Consider the following 27621-nt stretch of genomic DNA (forward strand, 5'->3'; position numbering starts at 1 on the left):
AGGAAGGAACAATTCCACATGTGTCCATGCACTTTTCGGAAGTTCTTTTCCCAGGGGCTCATCACCTTTGGAAAAGACACGAGTGGAATTTAGTATTTCACCTGGCCGGGGCTTGTATTTTGGGTTCCACAGGGGTCTCCATGGAAGCCATTCTGAAACTCTTTGGGGAATGCTTCTTTAAATTCTGCAAAATGTCTGGCTATGACCAGATGTTACGGACACTGGGGGGAAACCTCACAGAGTTTACTGAAAACCTAGATGCCCTCCACAGCTCTCTGGCGCACTCCTATCAGGTAAGCCCATCTGGGTCAGAGCTCAGTGGCCCTGAGAGAAAGCAGGTGCTTCTAGCGGTCCTGGGTCATCTCGCCACCTCCCCTAAGAGGCTGCAGTTGCCAGGGGCTTGTGGAATCCTTGGTACATGGCATCAGTGGGGTGTTTTCTGGGGGCACAAATGGAAAATGAAAACTTGTTGGCTACTTTTATAAACTGGCTGCAATGATCAAAGAAGGGCAAGCTGGAGAGGTTGACTTTGTGCTGGGGGACAGCCCCTGTTGATGGTAGCTGCTGGGGGTTTGACATTAAGTCCAGATTTAATGATTAATCACAACGGGAACAAAGACTGGGAACCAGTCAGGTTTCAGGGGATTTGCAAATTCTCTCCTCAGGTTTCCTGGCCTAGAAGGAGCTGATAAATAACTTGTGCAGCCAGATTCATTCATTCATGTATTAGATGCAACGTCTTCACAGGGCCAAGAGCTGGAATCGGACACCACCCAACTCTGATTAACCCATGGCGTGACTACCTGAGGTGCTAAACTGATTTCCCTACTGGGATCTGTCCTGCTGGAGTTCAGTTCTTGGTTTTCCTGTTTGGAGGCATCGGTGGAAATTTAAATGGCCAGGCTCACTTTTCCTTTTTTTTAAAAGGAAAATGCTGTATTAAAGAGGCAAAGTGACATTTGCGCATGTCATAATAATAGCTTATTATTTTATATAAAAGAGTAGATATTTGTTTTTAGGGCCCTTTACAGTTTGCTAAGCTTTTTCTTCACCATTTCTATACTGAATGCTCAGACTACTCTTGAGGGAGTTCCCAGGTGGCTCAGTGGTACAGAATCCGCCTGCAGTGCAGATGAGGGTTTGATCTCCAGGTCGAGAAGATCCCCTGGAGAAGGAAATGGCAAGTCATTCCAGCATTCTGTCTGAGAAATCCCATGGACAGAGGAGCCTGGTGGGCTAGTCCATGGGGTCACAAAAGAGTCAGACATGACTTAGCGACTAAACGATAATGAGAGGAGCAATAGACTAGAACTTCTCAGTGTCAGTGAGGACATTTTGCATATAATGAGATAAATAAAATATATAAATGTTATATGAGCTGAAATAAAATGTATGCGATGATACCTGATAGATTTCCAGGCAAAAGATTATAGGTCATCTCTTTAGGCAAAAATACAATAAGATAAAGCTGACTTTTTCTTTATGTCTATCTCTAGTAATTTGGTAAAATCTTCAGGTTTGTATTTCTGGTTTTAACTGTGCCATTCATCTTGTTATTTTTTAGCTGAATTTCATTTGAGTGCCAATTATGAGACAGATGTTGGGCTAAGTAGTGTATAAACATTGAATTATCCTCTTACCCCTAAGATTAGGCACTCTTATTTTTCCCATTATACGTGAGAAAACTGAGGTCCAGAAAGTCAAAGTAACTGTCCCAAATCGCCCAGGTTGTGGGGGTTGAGTCAGGACCCATCCCCGGGTGTGTCTGTCTCCAAAAACAATGTTCTGGTTGGCTTCTCAGTATTTTCCCATTGCCCTGATTCTCCACTTTTATAAAATCACGTTTCAGGTAAAATATAAAAGCACAATCTTAGTATTTAGAGAGTTGGAGACATGACCAGAAGGATTAAAACACCAGCTTCAAGAGCTGTGTCTAGGAAGTAGCTGAGGCTTGGGTGCAAAGTGAGGGTAGAAATGCTAGCAAAAGCTTGTGTTTCGTTTCAGCCCTTTTGCATTCTATTATTATTGTTATTTCTCACTAGGTAGGCTTTGGATATAATTTTTTAAAGTAACTTTTTCCTGTTTTATCATATTTTTACATTGTGCTGCCTCAAATCTTCTTCAGATTACTCAAATGTAAGCATGCCCATCTATACTCTATGTATATGCTTTTGGAAAGGTAGATACTTGGGGGAAAACCCTCATTTTAACTAGCACCCCCTCTTTACCTCCTTCTGACTCTCTCACCCCCACCCTCCACTACCACCACCACTGTGGGAGAGAACAAAAATCTCAGAAGGAACCCACGTCCTTAATCTCTTCCCTCACTCAGGCCAAAAGCTGTGAACCCAGGTGCTGAGCTGCTTACTACCCAAGCGAGCAAGAAAAGAGCTACTCTCAGGGATTCCCCTTGACATCCCCCCCCCCGCCCGGCCGAAATAACACCCCAAATTTTTCACTCATCCACAGGGATTATCCTGACATCCTGGCACCATCTATCATGAGATGGTACATACTTGGATGTCAACATTTATTCCCAGAGCAAGATGGTCTCTTCGGATGTAGCCTTGATTTTTCAGATGTGCAACACTGCAGCACAGATGGCCTTATGTTTCCAGAGCAAGAGACGAACTTTTCTCCACTTGCCAATTCCTCCAAGCTCCTGCTCATTCAGACTGAAGATGCTCATGGTTACTTGGTCACAGGCCAAGCACGCAGCCAGCCACCCCTTGGAGTATAGACAGAAGCAGCATGGCATGGTGGAAAGACTCATTTGGGGGGTCAAGAATGTTCTACAGTGAATCTGGCCTTAACCTCCCTGAGCCTCAATTTCCTCCTCCTTACACTTGGCTTCCCTGGTCCCTCAGTGGTAAAGAATCCTTCTGCCAATGCAGGAGGCATGGGTTCAAACCCTGGGTCAGGAAGACCCCTTGGAGAAGGAAAAGGCAACCCACTCCAGTATTCTGGCCTGGAGAATCCCACAGACAGAGGAGCCTGGCAGGCTACAGTCCAGGGGGTCACAAAAGAGTTGTGCACGACTTAGTGATTAAACAACAGCAGCAATAATACTTGCATATAGAGTTGGTTAGGTGATTAGGTATAATATAAAATTCCCGACTTTAAGGGGCTGAAAAATCGTGGGTGTTTTTTTTGGAGGGGGGCAAGGCTTTATTGGAGCCCCTAGTGCAGCAGAGGAGGAGGGCATGGCAACTCACTCCAGTATTCCTGTCTGGAGAATCCCATGGACAGAGGAGCCTGGCAGGCCGCAGCCCATAGGATCTCACAGAGTCAGACACAACTGAACTTATTAACACTGAAGCAGAGGGGAGCAAGAACAAATAACAGGTGCCCTTGCGTGCCTACTCCCCAAAGGGAGCAAAGCTCGTTCCCCATATGGGGTGAGGGCAGGGGTATGTCCAGGGCTCAAGCTAGGGGGCTGGCTTAGGCGTTTTGCCCACCCCTCTGGTGGTGCTGAGTGCAGGGGCACGCTCAGGACCCTGCTTTTGCTCCTGACACCCAGTTTTTGCTCCTGGCTCTTCAGAAGTAGCAGTAGGGGACTTTTGGTCTCTGTATCTTTTGTCCAGAATTTGCCCCACCCGCTTGCATGCACATGGTTATTTTTAGCCCCATACAGTTTCTTTGTATTTTGTTGCTGGAGAAGAGGCGTGTATAGGCGCAAGCATTGCAGCGACTGCAGCCAAGGGTCCCAGCCTGTCGCATTCCCCTGGAGAGACTCTATACCCTTGTTCTTAAGGGGTATGGGGCTGGAGGTCTTTTCTTACGAAACTTCTTCCTGCTAGAAAAGGGTCAAAGACCCCAGCCTATCCTAGAGGTGTAGAAAGTTGCTCCCTGACTGTTCTAAGGACCTGTAGGGACCTAGGCCACTCTCCAGTGGATGTGATTGGAAGGGGATTGGGGATACAGTTCTATGTAACGTGATAAGTAAGTACTGTTGCTTCACAAAGTCTCAAGAGCATAGTTTAGATAACCTGCATCCACTGGGAAAAATGTACTGTGTCTTTTAAAAAGGAGATGAACGCACCATCCTTTCGTGTGGAGAGAGGGGCAGAGGGGAAGATGCTTCTCCATTACTACTCTGATAGAAGCGGTCTGTGCCACATTGTACCAGGTAGGGGGATGGCTTAACCAGACCCAGAGCTATGAGGTCTACGGAGTAAGGATGTCTTTCCCCATAGATTCCCCAGAATGAGTAAGAGTCGGCTGTGGGTAGGAAGTTCAAGTCCCATCTCTTTCATAGCCTAACTTTTTGCTATCGTGACCATAACTCCCAAAGTTGAGCCTTGAAATAAGTTTCCAAGTACCAAACGAAGGAATGATTTTCATTTCAGCATTTCCATCATGTGAGTTGTCACGTAATTGTGATAACTCTGCATATTAGTTTATATCCTTTTGTTGTATTCAGTATTATAGAAAAAGCACCCTTTCAGAGTTTCACAGTCTTTATTGTTTTTCAAGATTTTTTTTTTTTTTTTTGCTGTGGATTGTTTTTAAAGTCTTTATTGAATTTGTTATTATGTTTTGGTTTTTTGGCCAAGAGGCATCTTAGCTCCCAGACTAGTGATCAAGCCAACACCCCCTGCATTGGAAGGGGAAGTCTTAACCACTGGGACCTCCAGGGAAGCTCCTCACAGAGTCTTTAAAGCCGCGTCTTCAATGGCTGACTCATATTCTGTATCATAATTAACTAGTCACCTATTGTTGAATTTTCAGTGGATTCTGCTCTTTTGCTATTGCAGGCAGTGCTGAAGTGAACATCTTCATGCATGCTTTTCTGATGTTTTATGTTAAAACCCTGGGATAGATTTTTAGAGGAACACTTAAAAAAAAGTGATCGTTAATACTTTTAGAGTTGACTTTTTCTTACAGTTTCTCTAGAGTTTGTTTAATGAGTTGCATGCCTTCCTGGAAAAAACAAACCAATGAATAGATGCCGAACTAGAAATTAGAGTGGTGGGAATATATTTAGTGCCTAGTTATAGAAATCGCCACCTTTAAGTTATTATTTTTCGTTTATTAATCTGTCATGTGCTGCCTGCTCTGACACAGGGCCTAGGCTTGGTGGACTCGGGAATATTTGTCAAACGTTGCATAACTTGATTTGCTTTAAGATTTTGCCTTCTGCCATCCCTCACCTGCCCTTCTGCTGCAGGGATCGTTGAAGCTGTGGCCAAGGACTTCTTCGACACTGACGTGACTGTGGACATCCTTGACGTGAATCAGGAGGAGGAGAGGACTGGGGAGAAGGAACACGTAGTGTTTCTGGTTGTGCAAAAGTCACACGGACAGATGAGAAGGGCAAAGCCAAAGGGATCCCAAGACAGTCAGGACAGCCAGAGAGGTCGAGAGGTACCGGGTGTGGTGTGTTTTCAGAAAGCACAGTTTCTCTGGGGAGCGACCAGTCTCAGAACAATTGATGCAAAGAACAGAATCAACTGGACCTTCTAAAAGTGGAGTTAGGGCAGGGTGTTTCAGTCTCAGCCCTGCTGACATTCTGGACCAGATAATTCTTCGTTATGATGGGTGGTCCTGTGGGAGTTTAGCAGCGTCCTTGGACTACTCACTGGATGATGCTGGCACCCAGCTCTCCCCCCACCACCCGGGTTGCGGCAAGCAAAAACGTCTCTGGGCACTGCCAAGTGTCCTCAGAGCAGGAGTGGAAAACAAAGTTACTGTTGGTTGACAGCCACTGGGCTAAGCTCATTTGAATAAAAATTGGGAGGCTCTTTGGGAATGGACCTTAGCCTGGCACATTTTTGCCTGTTAGAAAACTATCAAGGCCTTGAAATTTGGAGCTTGTGGCTTATTTTGCAATTCCCATGATGCAAATTGACCTTTTAAGTCCCGAGTGCCCATTTCTGCAGCTGGGGCCAGGATGGGGGCTGGAGTGAACTCAGAAGCCTGCGAACGGCTGCCTTGCTTGCAGCCTGTGGAGTGACTGTCATCCGTTTAGGGACCATATCTATCAGGTGCATGGCTCTCTGTGTCCACAGAGCTCACAGGACTATCCAGAGAAGTCTGTGATTCCTGGAGCACACAATGTTTGCATCTCAGAGTGTTCAAAGCTTGCTTTGCTCACTGCAGAATCTTCACCCACAGGAAGAGAAGTCACCAGGTGATTTTCCTGTCACCAACACCACCCCCCTTGATATTTTATAATCTGCTGCCTTTTATAATGCTGCCTTTGGTGGAGAAACAGCATGAGGATTCATTGGATAACAGTCTTGGGGCTTATGAAATCTTGCTAACATTGACCTTGCATGGCCCCATTGTTCCTTTGGCCCCATCCTAGCCAAAGGGGCTTGTGCACCTCCTGTCACATGACCAGTCACACGACCAGCGGTGTATGCTTCTCTCCCTGCTATCTGCAGACCCCGGAGGCAGCTTTCCTTAAGATGAAAGAGAAATATTTGAGTGTCTCTATTTATGCCGTGAAGGAGTCCCACTGGGAAGTTGTGAGGAACATAGTCATGTTCGGAAAAGGTGAGTGGGCTCTCTTGACTTCAGCTCTGAGACCAGGGTAATTGTTTCCTGCACACAAATGGGCCAAGTCCTCTATCATCAGGATGCCACTGATTTCTTTTTCAACCCTGGATCCATTTGAAAGAATGTCAGAGGAAATAATCTAAAAGAGAGGGGATATATGTATGCGTATAATGGATTCACTATGGTATACAGCAGGGTGGCTCAGATGGGAAAGAAGCTGCCTGCAATGCAGGAGACCTGTTTAATCCCTGGGTCTGGAAGATCCCCTAGAGAAGGAAATGGCAACCCACTCCAGTATTCTTGCCTGGAGAATTCCTTGGACAGAGGAGCCTGGTGGGCTACAGTCCATGGGGTCACAAAGAATGGGACACGACTGAGCGACTTTCACCCCACCTTGTGATAGCAGAAACTAACACAGCATTTTAAATCAACTATACTCGAAAAAAAAAAAACACCAAAAACATTTCCTGAGAAGCAATGGGAAAGATATGGAAGGTTAACCCCTTTGGGATAGGGTATAAGCTGGTGGAAGACCCACTTGGCGTGAATCCTGAGGATGGTCACTGATTTCTGCAGAGCTTGGATTTGGTGGGTGTGGTTTATAGCTCCAAAACACTAGCTCTAACTTGCCTTCCTTTGCCCCTTTCACTTGTGCTGGGGGTGACACGGAGGCACAGTCTCCCCTGCAGTCAGGGGAAGCTGCTGGAGGGGAGACAGGACTGAGCTCCCGTTGGTGACTGTGTTGAAGAGGAGGCAGATGAATGCTGACGTATTATCAATAACAGGAGCTTGTGGCAGCTCCTCAGGCCTTTGGGACTGCAAGGCATTTCTGGCCCGGAAGTCTGTAGATAAAAACCATGATGTCCAGGAGTGTGAAGGACGCTCTGTCGGGAGCCAGGATCACAGAGTTCTGGCCGTGTCCCTGGGGAGCTTAAGTGCTCCATCTTCCCCCTGTGAAGCGAAGGTATCAGGCTCTCGAAGGCAAGCCCCCATTGATGTCCGGTCTCATGATCAGCACATAAGACCTGAGTCAGAACAGGGGGCTGGAGACCCCTGGTCATAAACCATGGGTCATGATGACATGTGTCTGGGAGATCAACTCTGCTCAAAGGACTGCATTTTGAGGCCTTCAAGCCTCTGCAAGCGAGTCAAACATGCAATTGACATCCTTTGTCTAGGAGATTTTCATATCAAAAAGGCTCCGTTTCGAATCTCCACGCCCTGCCAAATAGGGCTGTTGGATGAAATTTTTATGTGCCACCCAAAACTGTCAGTCTGCAGAGATCCATGGCAAATGTCCCTGACGCCGGCCGGGCGCGCGCGCTGCACTCGGCGAGCTCATTGTCTGGCTGTCAGCGTTTCAATGCCGGCCCTGTTTTCATGGCGAGACACAATCAATTGGCCCAGGAACTCTTGAGCGGCGGGCAGAAACTTGGCAGGGGGCAGGGGGGGCGCTTCTCAACCTGGTAGCAAGTTTTCTGTTTGTTTTAATTTGGAAGCAGAATTGCCGTGGCCATCTGGAGATGCTGAGGGAGCTTGAGATGCCGAGGGGCAGGACTGCGCTTTGCCGGGAAAACGTTTGAAATAGTCTCTGGGGTTGGTTGCCCGAGTGTTGTCTGTGAATGAATGGGATTCTTTTTCTCCATCCAGGGCATCTCAGGGACACCTTTGAGCCGATTTATCCCGAGCGGCTCTGGATAGAGGTGAAGACCTTCTGCACTGCTTTTCCCTTTCACGTGATATTTGATGAATCAGTAAGGGGGACTTGTCTCTCTTGAACGAGGTATAGGCTGGGGAGGGGAGTAAGTCTCATAGTCAGTCTTTGACAGCTGGTGGGGACTTTCAAGTCCCTGAGGAGTACCCAGGGTTTGGGAGGCTAGGATTTAGCCTGGCAGGACTGCTACCTTCCTTCTCATTGTGGCATCTTCCAGAATGCAGCATCTTCCTGATGGATGCGGAAGGGAGCAGTTCCAGGGGGATTGAACCAGTGGGTGCATGAGCAAATTTGCCATTAGAGAAAAAGAGAAGGGACACTGAAGTCACTCCAGCAAGAGACAAAAGCCCACAGCAGCAGTGGCAGGGTGGGACTCTAAATGTGACCACTCCCCATCTTTACAGCCACCATGGATGGCTCAGTTCCACCAGGCTTGTCTTTCTGCATCCTGAAGAAGGAGGGAGAGGCCTGTACCCACTGTTCTGCGGGAGGGAAGGAGGAGGGAGAGGCCTGTACCCACTGTTCTGTGGGAGGGGTGGTGGACAGTGATCATTTAAGTGTGGTCAGTTTCCTTGGATAAAAGTGATTGATAAAACTGAATTATAGACTCATTTAAGGGCAAAATAAATTTGGTCCCAAAACTGCCAGTTACAAATGCCTTCAGCCATTCTGACTTGCTCTGATATTTATGTGAATATAAATATATATGTCACATGATCCCTTACCAGTAGATGCTGGATACAGATTCTGTGATGTTTGAGGAAACATCACATGAGGGTCATCTCTGGCTGCAAAGAATTTATGATCTGAGAAAATCAAACACCCCTGGGTGAAATAACTATACATTATAAAGCTACGTACTGTGACTTTCCCCCAATGCCATGAGGATATTAGTATTAATTATTATAATTACTGCTACTATTAATATTTAAAATTCTGATCTACTTAAACACTCCCTTTCTTTTTAGGTTTTGGGCATAGAGATAGACAATTTAACGACCCTTATTCCAAATGGTTAGGTTGATTTCTATAGCCTGACAGAGTGAAGTTAATTTGAGTGTTCCTGGATAACCCTGGTTGGACTTTTTATGTAAAGGACACTTGTTTTTTCCTTCTGTGTGTTCCCTGGAGATGGCAGTGAAAGGTGACCCCACCTCCATCATGAATTCCTTTCTTCATCCAGATCTGGGTGTCAGGTCCAAGCTACAGAATTTTCTCATTCCTTTATTAGTTAATTCCAAAGAGAGACAAAGTCAGAAGACAGGACTGAAGCTCGGAAAGAGCTTTTATCCCCATGGACTGCTTTAACCTCTTTCCTGTGAGTCAAGAAGTGAATGTGCTCTCAGGCCCTCCCGTGCTGATCTTTTCTCTTTCGGAGGTCAGCTGCAGGTTTGCCTTTTAAATGTTTCATCACTACCGTGGTATTTATTTCTTTCCCTTCACCCGTAGCGAGTCACAGAGCATGGTGGGCTGTGTTATTCCTAGGGGAACATTTACTGTCCAGGTTGCTGTCTCGTCCGCAGTCTTTCGTGTGTCCGCTGTGGATAGCTGCAGGTTAAACAAGCTGGAGTGAGCATTCAGAAGTATGCCCCGGGTCTCCAAACCCAGAAGATTCGATTAGATGAGTACTTCTCCATTGTCCATCCGCAAGTCACCTTCAACATTTTCAGCATCTGCAAATTTATCAACAGTCAATTTGTCCTGAAGGCGCGCAGGGGGATACTGCCTGCAGCCTGGAGAAGTCAGCCCGCGCTCAAACCCTGAGGTAGTAACTTGCTCCTTCCTGGTTGCTCTCTGCCCTGGGAGACCAGACAGAAAGGGAAGAAGCAGTTTTCTAATTTCCTCAAAAAAGTTGGCTAAAAAGTGGGGGACTACATTGACAGCGGCGTATGTTTTTTCCATTTGGCTTCATCTGGTAGCAATATATTTTATTTCTTTAAACCATGTCTAGTTTAGGCATAAAGGAACTCTGATTATATTTACATGTAATTACAAACTTCTGGTTTCTGTTACCAGAATTTTCAGAATACAGGTGGTACTATTTGTACTCAAGTAATGGTCTGTCCTTTATACAGTAACGTGATCATCTGCCCTACTGTTAATAGGGCACATATTTTTGTTTTGGCTTTGTTTCCATTATAGTAAAATTTACAGAATATGAAGTCTACCATTTTAACCCTTTTTCAGTGTACAGTTCAGTAGGGGTAAGTGCATTCACAAAGTTGCGCAAACACCACCATCCATCTCCAGAAGTTAATCATCTTGCAAAACTGAAACTCTGTGCTCATGAAACACCAACTCCTTGTTTTCCCCAACCCCGCATCCTGACAATCACCACTCTGCTTTCTGTCTCTATGAATCTGATTAATTTAGGTGCCTCATATAAGTGGAACCATATAGTATTTGTCCTTTGGTGACTGTCGATTTTCACTTAGCATAATGTCCTCAAGGTTCATCCGTGTTGTCACATGTCAGAATTCCCTTCCTTTTTAAGGCTGAATTATTATTATTCCCACATGTATAGACTATACTTCACTTATTCACTCATCTCTCAGTGGATTGCTGCGCTGCTTTCACCTTTTGAGTAGCGAATAATGCTCCTGGGAACATGGGTGTACAGATGTTTCATCGAGTCCCTACTTTCACTTCCTTTCAGTTTATATCCACAAGTGGAATTGCTGGATCACATGGCAATCCTATTTTTAATTTATTGAGAAACTGCCATACTGTTTTCCATAGCTGCTGCACCATTTCATATTTCCATCAGTAGTTCACAAGGGTTCCAATCTGTCTGCTTTCTCATGGATACATGTTCTTTTCTGTTATTGTTTTGGGTTTTTTTTTTTTTTGATAATATTATCCTAATGGGTATGAAGTGGTATCTCACCGTGGTTTTAGTTTGCATTTCCCTAACAATTAGTGATGTTCAGTGCCATTTGTATATCTTCTTTGGAGAAATGTCTATTCAAATTATTTGCCCATTTCTCAATCGGGTTGTTTGGATTTTATTGTTGTGTTGTAAGAGTTCTCCATGTTTTCCAGATATTAACCCCTTATCATTTGCAAATATTTTCTCCCACCCTGTGGGTTTTCTTTTCACTCTGTTGATTGTCTTGTTGGCACACAAGGTTTTAATTTTGATATTCTCCAATTTACCTATTTTTCCTTTTGTGGCCTGTGGTTTTGCTGTCTCATCAGAGAAATCATTGCCAAATCCAACGTCATGAAGCTTTTCTTATGATTTCTTCTAAGGGTTTCATTGGTTTAGCTCTTACATTTCGTCTTTGACCCATTTTGAATTAATTTTTTAACATGCTACAAGGCGCACATACTTTGAGCTTTCTGTTGGACTAGTAGGTATTGTAGGCAAAAACACAGGCAGAGTGGTGGGGACATCTGAGAGGAAAATGACATGTTCTGGGAACCCTGATTGAACTTTAGAGTGGAATGATGGGAGAAGAGGCTGGTGAGATGAGGACTTGAGCTTTATCCTGTAGTTGGAGACATTTTTTACGTGTCTACCTTGATCAGATTTGATATTTAGAATGGTCATTCTGGAGCCACGTGAAGGATGGACCAGGGGTGTTGAGAAGATGGAGGCTGGGAGGCCAGGGGATGCCGCCCCTGGAGAGCAGGAGGGAAGCTCAGAGTGCTGAGTGCAGCCAAGCAGGGACCCTGGGGTGCTGACGGGGGAACAGACTCATGAGGGAGTTAAGGCAGAAACTGGTGTAGAGGTTAAAAAAGAGAATATTTGGGTAATTATTAGCTTTCTTGCTTAGGTAACTGGTCATAAAGGTGTGATTAAGGAAAGATGGTATTGACAACTTGAGTACAACTTTGTCAGTATCCTCTTCCTTACCTACAGCAGTGTGCCCGAGTTATGGTAGGAACTAAAAATGTCTGTGATAAAAGAGTTAAGAAAAGAGATTTGTAGATGGGACTAAAGGTGAGCCCAGTTGGAAACATCCATGTATAAACACCTAGTAGACAATAATAACAATAAATCATTTAACAAGGACTATAAACTGTCACAATTTAGAGGGCAATTTGGCAATATGTATCAAAAATCTTAAAATGAGCATATTTTTGCCTAAGAATATATCCTTTAACAAAATAGCCACAATTATGCACAATGATGTACTTCAAGGTTCAGTTCAGTTCAGTCACTCAGTCGTGTCTGACTTTGCGCTCCCATGAATTGCAGCACGCCAGGCCTCCCTGTCCATCACCACCTACCGGAGTTCACTCAAACTCACATCCATCGAGTTGGTGATGCCATCCAGCCATCTCATCTTCTGTCGTCCCCTTCTCCTGCCCCCAGTCCCTCCCAGCATCAGAGTCTTTTCCAATGAGTCAACTCTTCCCATGAGGTGGCCAAAGTACTGGAGTTTCAGCTTTAGCATCATTCCTTCCAAAGTAATCCCAGGGCTGATCTCCTTCAGAATGGACTGGTTGGATCTCCTTGCAGTCCAAGGGACTCCCAAGAGTCTTCTCCAACACCACAGTTCAAAACCATCAATTCTTCGGTGTTCAGCTTTCTTCACAGTCCAACTCTCACATCCATACATGACTACTGGAAAAACCATAGCCTTGACTAAACAGACCTTTGTTGGCAAAGTAATGTCTCTGCTTTTGAATATGCTATCTAGGTTGGTCATAACTTTCCTTCCAAGGAGCAAGCGTCTTTTAATTTCATGACTGCAGTCACCATCTACAGTGATTTTGGAGCCCAAAAAGATAAAGTCTGACACTGTTTCCCCATCTATTTCCCATGAAGTGATGGGACCAGATGCCATGATCTTCTTTTTCTGAATGTTGAGCTTTAAGCCAACTTTTTCACTCTCTACTTTCACTTTCATCAAGAGGCATTTTAGTTCCTCTTCACTTTCTGCCATAAGGGAGGTGTCATCTGCATATCGGAGGTTATTGATATTTCTCCCGGCAATCTTGATTCCAGCTGTGCTTCTTCCAGTCCAGCATTCCTCATGATGTACTCTGCATGTAAGTTAAATAAGCAGGGTGACAATATACAGCCTTGACGTGCTCCTTTTCCTATTTGGAACCAGTCTGTTGTTCCATGTCCAGTTCTAACTGTTGCTTCCTGACCTGCATATAGGTTTCTCAAGAGACAGGTCAGGTGGTCTGGTATTCCCATCTCTTTCAGAATTTTCCACAGTTTATTGTGATCCACACAGTCAAAGGCTTTGGCACAGTCAATAAAGCAGAAATAGATGTTTTTCTGGAACTCTCTTGCTTTTTCGATGATCCAGTGGTTGTTGGTGATTTGATCTCTGGTTCCTTTGCCTTTTCTAAAACCAGCTTGAACATCTGGAAGTTCATGGTTCATGTATTGCTGAAGCCTGGCTTGGAGAATTTTGAGCATTACTTTACTAGTGTGTGAGATGAGTGCAATTGTGCAGTAGTTTGAGCATTCTTTGGCATTGCCTTTCTTTGGGATTGGAATGAAAACTGACCTTTTCCAGTCCTGTGGCCACTGCTGAGTTTTCCAAATTTGGTGGCATATTGAGTGTAGCACTTTCACAGCATCATCTTCCAGGATTTGAAATAGCTCAACTGGAATTCTATCACCTTCACTAGCTTTGTTCGTAGTGATGCTTTCTAAGGCCCACTTGACTTCACATTCCAGGATGTCTGGCTCTAGGTGAGTGATCACACTCAGTATTTCAAGGTAGTTCACTGTGTATGGAATGATGAAATAGATATAATCAATGTTAGCTTATTGCTTAAATACAGTATAACCCATGTACCCAGCAAACAGTGACACCTATCTATATTTAATGCTATGAAAGAATATCTATTAGAGAATTTAAGTGAAAAATTGAGCTTACTCAAAGAAGATGGCTGATAATCCCATTTTGGGGGAGTGAAAAGTTATACCTCCAAATATTAACAGCAATTATCAGTGGTGTGATTGTGGGTGATTTTTTTATTATTTTCTTCCACTTTTTTGCATTTTCTGCAGTGAATGTCTACTGCTTTTATAATAAGAGAATAGACATAAATTGTTAAAAGTAATAGGTATCGAGTCCAGGAAGCAAGGTTTTTCCATAAATTCACTGTGGGAGTGCAGCTGGGGCATGCTGATGCCAGCATCGAAGGGTTGAGTGAAAGTCCTAAAGGAGAGATGGAAAGAGTTAGGAGAAATCTAAGTGAAAGCAGGGTCAGAAAAGTCCCCAGAAGTGAGATAGATTCCAGGAAGCAGGATTAGCTCTACGCCCTTAAATGGTAGAAGGGCCCAGTGAGGAAAAGACTTGGGTTACAGGAAAAGTAGTTTGGAGGTCATGGACCGGGGTCCCTTCAAGGTAAGAAAAGCAGCGGTGGAGAGAGCTGCTGTGGACAGAGGGGGAATGCAGGACGTGGAGACAGGAAGAAAGGAGAGGACTTTCAAGACCTTCACGAAGAGGGGAGGAGCGTGACTGAGCCGTGCCAGCAGGGCGGGCCGTGGGGGTGGCGGTCGGGCGCCGTGTGCCCTGCCACCTTGTCCCATCTCTCTCCTGGGCGGAAGGCCAGATGATCTGGACGGAGCCCCTGCGCCGCGTGTTGTACCTGTGGCTCCCCCAGGCTCCGCAGCCTGCAGGAGCTGGAGGAGCGCCGGATGCACCTCTCCGACATCGCCCCCCACGACCCCACCAGGGACCTCATCCTCCTCAACCAGCAGCGCCTGGCGGAGATCGAGCTGTCCAACCAGCTGGAGAGGAAGGAGGAGGAGCTGCGGGTCCTCTCCACGCACTTGGCCGCAGAAAAGAAGAAGACCAGACCTTGCTGTAGCCATGCTGCCTGAGCACGTGGCCAACCAGTTGGAGGGAGGGCAGAAAGGTCGCCGCAGGTGAGGGGTGCCGGCCCCGCACAGGGCGCCTTGCTGGCTGGGGGCGCCCTCTCTGAAACCAGCAGATCAAGGTTTGGAGTCTGTCTCCATCGCTTGTTAGCAACTGTGGTCTTGGGCTCATTACTTAAGCTCCATAGCCTAGCTTTCTTCTTTCTACCTTGAGAATAATAATAGTGACCATATAGGGTTCTTCACCACAATTGGCAATGATGTGGTAATGAAAGTGTCAGTGGCTCAGTCGTATCTGACTCTGTAACCCCATGGATTGTAGCTGGCCAGGCTCCTCTGCCCATGGAATTCTCCAGGCAAGAATACTGGAGTGGGCAGCCCTTCCCTTCTCCAGGGGATCTTCCCAACCCAGGGATGGAACCCGACCCAGGTCCCCAGCATCCAGGTCTCCCGCATTGCAGGCAGATTCTTCACTGTCTGAGCCACTAGGGAAGCTGATACATTCACGCTAAATAAATAAAGGGATGTCCCTAAGGACCATTCTGGGAGAGCAAGCTTTTTCTAGAGGGAAGAAGGCCATGTTTATTCCAAACTCACTTTCTGCTGGTCACCAGCGAGTGTTCATTTCACCAGGCAAGCATAGGAAGCTGAGTGCCAGGGTGCTGTCCTGGGTGCTGGGACTCAAAGAAGCTTATAGTCTTGTGAGTTTGACTGGTACCTACAGAATACATTAATGGGGGTGACCGAAAAGAAGGAAATTTATGTGCATTAAGGAGAAGTTATCTTGCCAGGATCTCTGTTAGATAGGTTATATATCCTCTCTCATTTAATTTTCTGAACATTTCCAGAAGGGAGGTGTTACTATCTAAAAGGGTGGAACAAGTTCACTCCAGTTAATGAGTAAAAGAGCAGGAAACCGATCAGAAGTCCATTTAACTCCAAATTTCGTCCTTCTTTCCCCACCACGGAAGTTACTCTGGAAACATAGATAACACAGAAATTCATGGTTTATAAATGTCAGAAGAGAAAGAGACAGGGGTTAGGTGTGGGGGTGAAGGCTGATATATAGAGTGTGGCACCTGAGCTGGGCCGCCTTGAGTTCTGCCAAAAAAACATAAGGAAAGGCATTTCAAGAGAATGGCACAGCAAAAATCAAGGTAAGGCACTCTGAGGGTAAACACGGCAGGGTGTTGTACCTGGAACACAGGGGTACATCGTGAAGGGTTGCCTGCTGAATTCTGAGCGGGTGTCCCTCTGGTAATAATCTCCCCTCCATGGAACTTTCCCTTCCCTTTGTGTCTCCTGTGGTTCAGGCTTTGCTTTAACTCACCGACCTCTCTGTAAGCCGGTGTCCACCCAGACCATCCGGACATCCCCTGGTGGTCTGCACATCCTATTAAGTGTTTGTTTGCACTCTGCTTCCCTAGACTAGGCACTCCTTATGGGCAAGGACTCCTGTTTACTTCATATCATACGATTCCACCAGCACGATGACCAGCTCATAACAGACACGCAACAGATATCTGGTGGGTGGATGGTGAATGGTGATGCGGACCTGCTTCCTTCTCCCTGCGCCACGGTCAAATTTGGTTCCTAAAGGCTACTTGAATCCAGAATTAATAGAACTATTATTCTACATCCTTGGCTCTCCCTGACATCTGGTTTATGTTGCAGGAGAATTTAAAACCTGCACGATTCTCTTCAGTGACGTGGTGACATTTACGAACATCTGTGCTGCCTGTAAACCTATCCAGATAGTGAACATGCTGAATTCAATGTACTCCAAGTTCGACAGGTTAACCAGCGTCCATGAGGTCTACAAAGTAAGCAAGTGGTGCCCTGGGCTGTGTGTGTCCCTGTGTGTCGGGGCAGGCTGCGTACCTGGTGCTGGGTCTTCAGTTTTCCTCTCCCCTCACTAGTCTAGGGTTTGGTGTGGATGCCAGAGGGGATGGGAGGAAGAGCTAAAAATTTAAAATTTTCAAAAATCCTTCTGTACTGCCCAGTGGTAAGTTTGCCTTCAAGAGGCATACTGTTTTCCCAGAGAATACTATGCCTTCATTTCAGCAGCCAGTCTAACCTAAATGTGTATCTAATATATAGCGTTATATGTGGCTCTAATAGACAGCTTGGTCTTCTCTGGGACTTGCTTCTGCCAAAAGCAGAAAGAACTTTTGGCTCCCTTGTGGCATCTCCTGAGTCATTTTTCTTTCTCACCTCACCCTCCCTCATGCCCCTCACATCCATAGAGAATAACCACCAGCTTTTAATATGGTCCTTCTATCAATGTGTGTGTGTTAGTCACCCAGTTATGTCTGGCTCTTTGTGGCCCCAGGGACTGTAGCCCACCAGACTCCTCTGTCCATGGGATTTTTCAGGCAAGAATGCTGAAGTGGGTGGCCAGTTCCTTCTCCCGGGGCCAGGGTGGGGGAGGTGTGGTCTTCCCAACCCAGGGATCAAACCTGGTTCTCCCGCATTTGCAGGCAGGTTTACCAGAGATTGACAAAAAAATATGTAGTGTTATATTTAGCGCATTAAGAAAACCCTCTGAATTCCCTCTTATTTTCCCCCCCTCATAGGTGGAAACAATAGGAGATGCTTATATGGTGGTGGGGGGTGTACCAGGGACTGTTGGAAGCCACGCTCAGACGGTAGCGAACTTTGCCTTGGGGATGATGATTTCTGCAAAAGAAGTGATGAATCCTTTACCGGAGAACCCATCCAGGTAAAGAGCAACCGAGTTCTTTGCTTAATACCAGTTACCTCACACAATATAGTAGAATTCTGTTAGTCTGCTTGGATGGCTCCTGGGTATGTGACATAATTGAAATGGGTCATTTCTCCCAACTTGTCTCTTCTCTTGCATAAAGTAACAGAGATATTAAGATGTTATTGCCTCTGCTGCTGCTGCTAAATCGCTTCAGTTGTGTCCAACTCTATGCGACCCCATAGATAGCAGCCCACCAGGCTCCTCTGTCCCTGGGATTCTCGAGGCAAGAATTCTAGAGTGGGTTCCCATTTCCTTATCCAGGTTATTGCCTCAGCTTTTCCAAAATTTGAGAAGAGGCTTCAGAGTTCGGGGTTATGATGGGGTTAATGCAGGCTTCCTTTGTCCCTAATCCTGGCTTAGTGGATTTCCATCCTTAGGAAGCCAGCTCGTTTCCAATTCCTGCCTTTTTGCTCGAGCATTTTCAACAAGTGGTTCAGGTTGACTAAACAGCCAACTTCTCTTTGCTTAGGGAAGTTGTGTATCCGACATGCCGTCTGACGGGTTCGGAACTCAGGCTGAGGTGTGAAACTGCCTCCAGCCAGCAGGCCAGACACCGTGGTGCCATAAGATATTCACAATAGCTTTCCCTCCAGCACGTGACCACGAGCGAGACATCTGCTCGCCTTTCTCACAGGAACACAGGAAGCTGCTTTTCCAAGTATGGAAGTTTGTTCACACTATAAAAGTTGGACGCTTTTGATGATGAAAAGTAAATGCCATCTTCTGTCTGCTCGGCTGAGCCCAGCGGTCCCGAGGTGGTCTGGAACAGTCTGTCCTCTAAAGATCAAAGTCCCTTCGCAGCTCCTGTCAATCAGATCTGTGCAATCAACTAAACAGCCAGCTAAAATCAAAGCCGGCTATAAGATGGAGTAGGATTTTCCCTAGCGATAGCCCCTGTGTAGGGGATTCTGAAATGTGCCACGTTCACCATCCCCTTAACGATTTAGAAGCTGAGGAGTACTGCAGGCACTGGTAGTGGTGTCTGCGGCAGTCTTCAGAGCAAAAGCTGTCACACGTCATGTCCATGATACTGGCCCATTGCACACACACAGAGACAGCTGTTGTATAAAACCCCCAATGTCATAAATAAAAAATCAGGAAGGGAAGTAATGAGAGAGGAGACAAGAAGGTCAGAAATGAGATAAGTGTTTTGGTTAAAGAATTCTAATGAAAGCCATGCGCACGTTTGTGCATGCTAAATCCTTCCCGTCATGTCCAACTCTGTGCAGCTCTATGGACTGTAGCCCCCAGGCTCCTCTGTCCATGGGATTCCCCAGGCAAGAATACTGGAGTGGGTTGCCATGCCCTCCTCCAGGGGATCTTCCTGAACCAGGGATCAAACCCGTGTCTCTTATGTTTCCTGCACTGGCAGGCAGGTTCTTTACCATTAGCGCCACCTAAAAACCCCCAATGAAAGCCACTGAAGAATATGGAAAACACACTGTTGTGTAAATAGAGTGTCTGTTTGTGAAAGAGATGGTAACAGTGCTACACCAATATGATTGAAAATGAACAATGAATTCCTGGAAACTTGCATAGTGGACTTACCAAGGGGGGGAAGAAAAAGAGGAAAAGATGTTATCAATTCTAAGGATAGAAATAGGGAATAGGGACTTCCCTGGTGGTCCAGTGGCTAAGACTTCATGCTCCCAATGCAGAGGGCCTGGGTTCAATCCCTGGTTAGGGAACTAGATCTCACATGCAGCAACTAAAGATCCCATATGTGCAACTGAGACCTGGCACAGCCAAATAAATAAATATTAAAAAAAAAGAATAGTGACATAGGAGTCTCATTAAATATCCACCAGAAACTGCATATCATGTGAGTTTATTTAAGGAACTAGAGGAAAGGGCTGGAGACATCCTCTCCCTTAAAATTAATACTCATTGAGATCTTTCATTCTGTCACTTGCGAAGCCTATAATCCACATTTGCTGAGGTCACCCTTGCATGAAAGTAAGGTGCTTTAAAGGATTCAGAGAAAAGAGTTTAAAATCTTATTTTAAGGAAAAGAAAATCTGGCATGGAAAGATGAAAAGACAAATAAACCTGATTGGGATGTAGAAAGCTGCAAGAGAATCTGTTTCCACATGCATGCTCCATTGTGTCCGACTCTTTGTGACCTCATGGACTATGGCCCACCAGGCTCTTCTGTTCATGGGATTCTCCAGGCAAGAATACTAGAGTGGGTTGCCATGCCCTCCTCCAGGGGATCTTCCCAACCCAGGGAATGAACCCATCTCTTTGTGTTTCCTGCACTGAGGGCAGATTCTTTACTGCTGAGCCACTGGAGTAGTTAAAAAAAATCACATAGGAAAGAAGTAGAAATGAACTAAATTCCAGAAAGTGGTTAAGACCTTTCAAGAGCACACCCATGATGGTTCTTCCCTAGGAGACAGCAGCAGAAATGAGCCACCAAAGGGGAGGCTAAGATGAAACCCATCTAATGTTTAGTGACATTTTCATGGCCACCTTGGAGCTGGAATGATGGGTTAGAATCCCAAAGAGCTCGACTTTGATAAGTTCTAGCCACAGAGTCTCTAGCCATTTGCCAACATTTTCCCCACAGATCTTCACAAATGCATAGGTCCATTTGGTCAAAGGCTATGGATAGGGGAGGAGACCTGAGAGAGAGCTCCAGTTCCAGAAGTATATGGGGCCTTCCCAAACACAAGTTGCTGGCCCATGGAAGGGTATTGTTAGGGAAAGGGAACCATGACACATTGCTCCGAGGTACGCACGAAACTCATATGCTGATGCTTTAATCCCTGCTACCTCATGAAGGTGACTGAATTGGACTGCATTGGCAGACAGGGCCTTATAAGGGGTGAACAAGTCAAAATCAGGCTGTTGGGGTGAATTCTACTCCAATCTGACTGATGTCCTTAGTAAGAAGAGAAATTTGGAGACAGGAAGAGATACCAAGGATGTGTACACACAGGGAAGAGAGTGTGAGAACACAGCAAAAAGGCAGCCATCTGCAAGCCAAGGAGAGGGACCTCAGGGTCAGACTTGCCGACACCTTGATCTTGGATTTCCAGACTTCAGAGCTGTGAGAAAGTAAATTTCTCTTGTCTAAACCACTCAGTTGTGGCATTTTGTTGGCCCCAGCAGACTAATATATTTATCCAAATTTTAAATGTCTGCTTATTAAGGAAAAATGTGTATATAAAGTCACAGAATGTCCTCCATGTATAGATCTACCTTGTGATTCAAGAGTTCCATTTCTAGATATTTTCCTAAGAAAAATGGAAAATGTATGTCCACAAAAGGATCTGTATGAGACTGTTCATAACAGCTCCAAATGGGAAATAACCTAAATGCTCATGAAGAGAAGCCTGGACTAATACATTGTGATGTAATTCTTACAACAGAATAGTATTTAGAAGTAAAAGAGTGAACTGCTGATACATATAATATGGGTGAATCTCAAAAACATGGATTTTGATCAATGAAGTCTGATACGAAACAGAATATGCTACATGACTCCATGTACGTGAAGTTGGAGGCCAGGAAAATTCCTCTTGGGGAGAGGAAATAAGAAAGTAGTGACCTCCGCAGGGAGAGATGGAACTTAACTGGAAAGGGGACGAGATAATTTTGCAAGGTGATGAAGACAGTCTGTGTTTGACTTTGATTGGTGGCTCAGGGGTATTTGCCAAAATGGTGGAGCTAAGTCTTTTTTATTTTATGTAAATTATACCTCAACTTAAGAGTAAAAATAAGAGTATTTGATGGTCCCTTTTCAGTCAGGTTCTCTCTGGGCAGATCAGAGTGCGGATCCACACGGGACCAGTCTTGGCAGGTGTTGTGGGGGACAAGATGCTGCGGTACCGCTTGTTTGGCGACACTGTGAACGCAGCCTCTCGGATGGAAAATCATGGGCTTCCCAGCAAAGTGCATCTCAGCCCCACGACCTGCAGGTACCACTTATTCCGCTCCTTGCCCCTTCTTCTTCCAGAAGGTACAGAGTACCTCACAGCTATCAGATGCAGGTAGTCTACTTCCAGCCGTTGCTTGTTTTTGTAAATAAAGGTTTATTGAAACCCAGCCAGGATCTTTGCATCTTATCCACGGCTGCATTCCTGCTACCACAGCAGAGCTGAGTCGTTGAGCAGCTGAGCAGAGACCGTGGTCCCTAAAGCTGAAAATATTTCCTATCTGGTCTTTTATGAAGAAAAAAAGTTTGCTGACCCCTGGTGTAGTGCAGGAAGAAAGAAATATTCACAGATAATTATTTTTAAAGTGTGAGAAGTGCAGTGGTCACGATATGCATGAAACAATACTGACAGTTTGCTGAGAACTTGTTAGAGGCCACAGTCTCTAAGTTCATCAACATAAGTAAGTAAGTGTTAATTGCTCAATCCTTCCTGACTCTTTGTGACCCCATGGACTGCAGCCCATGAGGCTCCTGTGTCCATGAGATTTTCCGGGCAAGGATCCTGGAGTGGGTTGCCATTTTCTTCTCCAGGGGATCTTCCCGACCCAGGGATCGAATCTGGGCCTCCTGCACGGCAGACATCTTTACCGGCTGAACTACAAGGGAAGCCCTCGTCAACATATGTTAGTCCATTTACTGTTGCAACAACCCTATGAAGACATACTATTATCATTCTCATCTACCGGTGAGAAAAAATAAAATCAGGCACAAAGAGGTAATTCACTCGCTTCAGGTCACAAGTTGGCTAGGAAGGAAAATGGCCTGGATATAACCCAGGGAGTCAGGCTTTAACCATCCATTCCCATGCCTGTGAGAATTATTGTGTGTGTTGTGGGGCACAGGAGCCCAGCCCAGTAAGGAGATTCTGTGTGGAGAAGGGAGTTTCCTGAGCTGGGTCTTGAACAAGGAATTCCAGAGCAGAGTTTAGCCTAAACTGGGATATTGGAGTGAATATCCAGCAGTACAAACACAGACGTAGAATAAGGGCTGAGAACTGCAAATGATTTAGCATTGCTGGGGTGGAAGCTGTGAGGCAGAAAGTGGGGAGAGCTGTGTGTGCCTCCTGAGGGGCAGGGCTTACACCGACGGTGAAGAGTGTGAGCCCCTAAGGAGTGTGAGCTTGGACACAATGGCAAGGTCAGGGTCCTGCTTGACACTGACCACTCAAGGCCATGTAAGGGCAGATTTGAGCATCACGAGATGGGAAAGACAAGACTTGTTAAGAGTTTGGTTTGAACCAGAACATTCGTTGGTAGGAATCTGAGGATAAAATCAATTAAATTTGGTAATTGGTAGAAATGGGGTCTGAGAAAGAGGGAGGAGCCTTGACTGTCTCCCAGGTCTCCATCGTGGGCAACTTGGGCCTGAATCTCATCATCTGAGATGCGACAAGGGAAAAGGGATTCCAGTCCAGGAGGGAGACGATAAGCTCAGGTTTGGAAGTATTGAATCAAAGGAACTGGGAAGCATCTAGAGAGAAGTGGCATTAACTCACTGGGTGAGATTTGGAATCAGGCTGTTGGTTGGGGAACCAGGCTTGGAGTAATAACACAGAGGTGGTTATCCCACCTGCAGAGGGATGCGGCGTGAGAAGGACAATGGGAAGAACTAGCATTTCACTGGCAGACGGAGGAAGGAGCCATGGAAAAAGCAGGAGAAGCAGAGAGTTCAGGAAGAGAAGCACCCTTCTGGCTATTTTTATGGAGGAAGAATGGAACGAAAGTATCAACTATAATTGGGCTCCCCTGGTGGCTCTCTGATGGATTCCATGGCAAGGAGTGAAAAATAGTCAGGGGTGCGGGAACATTATCAGAAGAAACTGTGGTCAATGAGGGGCAGGGGAATGAATCGACACTGGATTGTGGGTTGAAGGATAAAAGGAACGAGCATTCGTATGGCATTAGAGCAGAAGATGAACAAGTAAGAAGATTTTTACTTCTATTATGGAAATGGCAATCCACTCCAGCCCTCTTGCCTGGAAAATCCCATGGATGGAGGAGCCTGATAGGCTACAGTCCATGGGGTCACAAAGAGTCAGACACGACTGAGCGACTTCACTCACTAGGGTGGAAGAGACCTTAGCAAGCTGGTTAGGCTTAGGGGAGGAGGCAAATGGAGAGGCAGCTGAAGATAAAAGAAGAGGTGGCCCAGGGGCTGGGCCTTGAGGAGATGGGAATGGATTTTGTGTGGGCACCCTTCAACAAGATACTTCAACCTCTGTAGCTGGGGGAAAGGGCAGGTGTGGTCAATGGGATGAGAAGGCACAGGGTCTTGGCTCTAAGGGTTCCAGTTTGTGGACAGATCAGGTGACAGAGTGGGCTTCGCTGGTGGCTCAGTGGTAAAGAATCTGCCTGCTATTCAGGAGACCAGGTTCGATCCCTGGGTTGGGAAGATCCCCTGGAGGAGGGCATGGAAACCCACTCCAGTATTCTTGCCTGGAGAATCCCCATGGACAGAGGAGCCTGGTGGGCTACAGTCCGTAGAGTCCCAAAGAGTCCGACACGATTGAGCAGCTAAACAAGTCACGCAGTAGGATGCACGGTCGGCAGCATGTGGGCGAGGAGCTCAGGTGCCTAATGAGGGGATGTGAGGAGCCTGGTGAAGGTCTGAAATCTCCACGAAACCAGGCAAAGCCAAGGACAAGGGAAGACTGATGAGCGCTAAGCCCTGGCTGGGGCAGCTGACTGTGAACTGGACGTGATGCTAGTCTGCACTGGTCTGTGGTGTGTCTTCGGCGTCTCTCCACAGCCAGTAAATACATAAACACGTGCAGTTTCCTAGTCACTCTGCAGCCCTGTCCCTTTGCACAGGCCCCTCCCCGTTCACTTGGGTCTCAGACTTCTCCTCGCACATCATCCTGCCCACTGCAGCCCACTCTTGGGTCACAGCTCTGTGACCTGGGGCATCTTTTTCTCTTCTCTGTGCAGAGCCTTGGAGAATCAAGGGTTTGAAATAACCGAGCGGGGTGAAATCGAAGCGAAAGGGAAAGGGAAGATGACCACCTACTTTCTGATACGAAACCTGAAGGCCTCAGAGGATGAGATCATGGGGAAACCTCAGGCTCGGCTTGATTCCGAGGGTAAGCAAGAAAGAGAAGCCTCATCAATACTCCTATTGGGTGTTTTTTCCACCAACAACTTCGGCTCTGTTTAGTGGGCTTCCCTGGTGGCTCAGTGGTAAAGAACTCGCTTGCCGATGCAGGAGATGCAGGTTCGATCCCTGGGTCAGAAAGATCCCTTGAAGAAGGAAATGGCAGCCCACTCCAGTGTTCTTGCCTGGTGAATCCCATGGACAGAGGAGCCTGGCAGGCTACAGTCTATGGGGTCACAAAGAGTCACACGACTTAGCAACTGAACAACAGCAACAAGCGTATTTGAGGGCCAGCCTGGGTACCATCCCGCCCACCCCCAGGCTGTGACCTTCTACTCAGTCACAGCCCCTGACAAGTCATGGGACCATTGTGCCTGAATCCTCTCTTGCTGACGCACACAGCCTCAAGAGTCCCACATGCGTTCATTTTTAAGGCTCTGCCCTGTCTAAGAAAGGGGCTTTTCCCATCAGCCTGCAGCTGGGGGAGGATTTCAGAGCCTCCCTCTGCTCCTCAGCCTCCAGGGAGGCTCCAGACAGGCTTCCTCTTCACACACTGGAAGGTTCCACCTTCCCCATTGTCTGCTGGCTTCCAAAACTGGGAAGAAAGATAAAATCTGTGGCTCACTTGGTTCCAGAAATGGCAAGAGGATGAGTTTAGGTTAAAACTAATCCAGTAGGCAAAGCTTCCTGAACGTTTGAAGCAAACTCATGAAGGAAGTGCATTCATTCTGATTGGAGCTAATCTTTAGTTGCTCGTGGGGCCTACAGAGAAAAATCTCTAAATCCACAGGTTCCCCATTTATGTAGCTAATTTGTGCGGGAGGTCCCTTGGGGATGCATGAATTACGGTTCCTATTTTTAAAAGTGGGGTTGTACCAATGGAGAGGGGAATTTGAGAACTGTTTCAGTGGCTTTGGTGGCGCTGTCATTCAAATATCAGCTCACCTTAGTGTGCCTGGGAGCTGTGATTGATTTTGGCCACATTTTATTGCTGGAGACAGTTGAGGTAGAAAGCTCTAAATGAAAAAGTAGAAAGAGTTTTGGTTAATAAAGACCAGGAGGTACCCTAATTAGAGTTTCTGAATTTCTAGGCTCTGGGTGCCTCACCCACCTGCATCATCTGTCCTTCTCACCAGCACGTCCTCCCCGAAGGACGAAGGGCTGTATGGGATAAATTGACTAGGTGTACCTGGCTCAAACCACGGACCACTTCTTCCCATTTCTCCCTGTAGGGGCGCTTGAGCTGGAAATTAGAGAAACAGGATTCTCTTCCTGGTCTGGGCCAGTAGAATCCAACCCACTTTCAGTTCTGAGCTGGAAACAAAACAGGAATGAGTAAAGGGTCTCTTGGTTGTAGCTTTCACGATGGACCCAGAAAAAGAGGAGGAAGAGAGGATGTGAAAGAGGGAAGGGGACAGCCCCTCCCAGACCCCAAACAGCGTGTGTGTAAAATGGGAAAAGGCGCTCTTTGGGCATAGGTAGTCCCCAGACATGGCTTATAATGGAGGAAAGTCACCCTTCTTCTAGGTGAATGGCAGCCCCAGCCAAACCCCTGGTTAGGAATCTCTGTGCAGAGAAACACAACCCTGTGTGTGGAACCCAGAAGCGGGGGGATCGCCGCCTCTTTTCATGTTCACGCTTCTCTGTATCTCCCTCTCCTTTCCCCCCATCAGCCTAGGATTTCTGATGCGGAGCCTTGGTTGTCAGGCTTTGGGGAGTCTGCCCCTCCTATCCCCACTAGAAACAGGAAGACTGGGATCCCTCAGGAAAGACCCCATGCTGACACTGCTCGGGGTCTGGGGGGACTCGAGAATGTGACCCCTGAACCTCCAGGGGCTGTGGGAGTTTCCCCCTCATGGCCAGATAGGGTTGGACTGGAGGCGTCTCCAGTGTGCAGCAAGGGAGGGGTCTGGGCACCCTCCGTGTCCTGGGTGTGGTTAGGGGTCCCCAGGGGCTCAAAGAAAGGTCCCACCTTGACCCGTACTCACAGCCTTTCCCCTCACGCCTTTTTCGCAGAAGCAAGTGATCAGGGAAGTCGGGATGGCAAGACTCTGGCTGCCATGAGGTATGCGGACAGCTGGAAGCTGCACGAGAGTGACACGGCCTGTGGGGAGTACCCCAGATGGCTGCAGAGCCCTCCAGACTGCACTGGGCCAGAGGCCCGGCTCCCGGGGGAGGGGAGAGGGCCAGAGAGGGGCCCCTGGGTGGGATGCTTCTGATGGTTGTTCTCTGTGTTTTGAGCAAGTTCTTCTCTATGCTCCCCACCCTACCCGCCTCCCCGTCCCAAGTGTCCCAAGTAGGGGCCCCCTCATTCTGAAAGGGCCCTTGCTGCCCTCCCCAAAGAACCTCTAATACTCAGAAAAGCTTATTAGTCCCCATGAACCCACAAAATGAGGTTTCTCCAGAAATAGTGCCCCCCATACAAGTCATGTTATACGTCAGTCAAATGGCTAATCCCCTAAGAGGTGGGAAGCTTGAATTTCAGAATGGTTATATGATTTATCGAAGGTCCCAAAACCAGCGAGTGGGTGAAGCTGGACTCGCCCCTCAGGCTGTCTGTCTGGGGCAGACCATGGGCGTCCTCCTGCGGGAACACATGTAGTCAAGGCCCCCAAGTGTAGGCAGCTGCGGGTGGACTTCTTGGCTTCAGGACAGCCATGCTTCTGTCAGATCCTCTGGGTCCCATGTGAGTGGATTTCTGATTGTTGCATGTGGAATAGTGGAAGTGTGGGCAAGGAACAGCCCCCACGCTGCGGGTGAATAGGAAACGGTGCTGTGTGAGCCAGAGGCTCCGAGAAATGGAGACCTAG

At 46.7% G+C, this 27621-nt stretch overlaps 1 protein-coding gene across 1 annotated transcript; it reads left to right on the plus strand.

Moving 5' to 3' along the window:
• On the plus strand, positions 1-27621 carry LOC102182418 (guanylate cyclase soluble subunit beta-2). The gene is given in 17 exon segments (XM_018056311.1): positions 1-293; positions 4030-4129; positions 5171-5367; positions 6390-6501; positions 8155-8258; positions 9767-9983; positions 14745-14791; positions 14793-14995; positions 14997-15039; positions 15041-15065; positions 16689-16837; positions 17591-17714; positions 17717-17736; positions 21550-21704; positions 24649-24800; positions 26828-26970; positions 27532-27621. Coding segments are annotated over 17 exon segments (2148 nt in total). The 5' UTR covers positions 1-26.

The sequence above is a fragment of the Capra hircus genome, chromosome 12 (assembly GCF_001704415.2).
Source record: "Capra hircus breed San Clemente chromosome 12, ASM170441v1, whole genome shotgun sequence".
Taxonomy (NCBI): Eukaryota; Metazoa; Chordata; class Mammalia; order Artiodactyla; family Bovidae; genus Capra; species Capra hircus.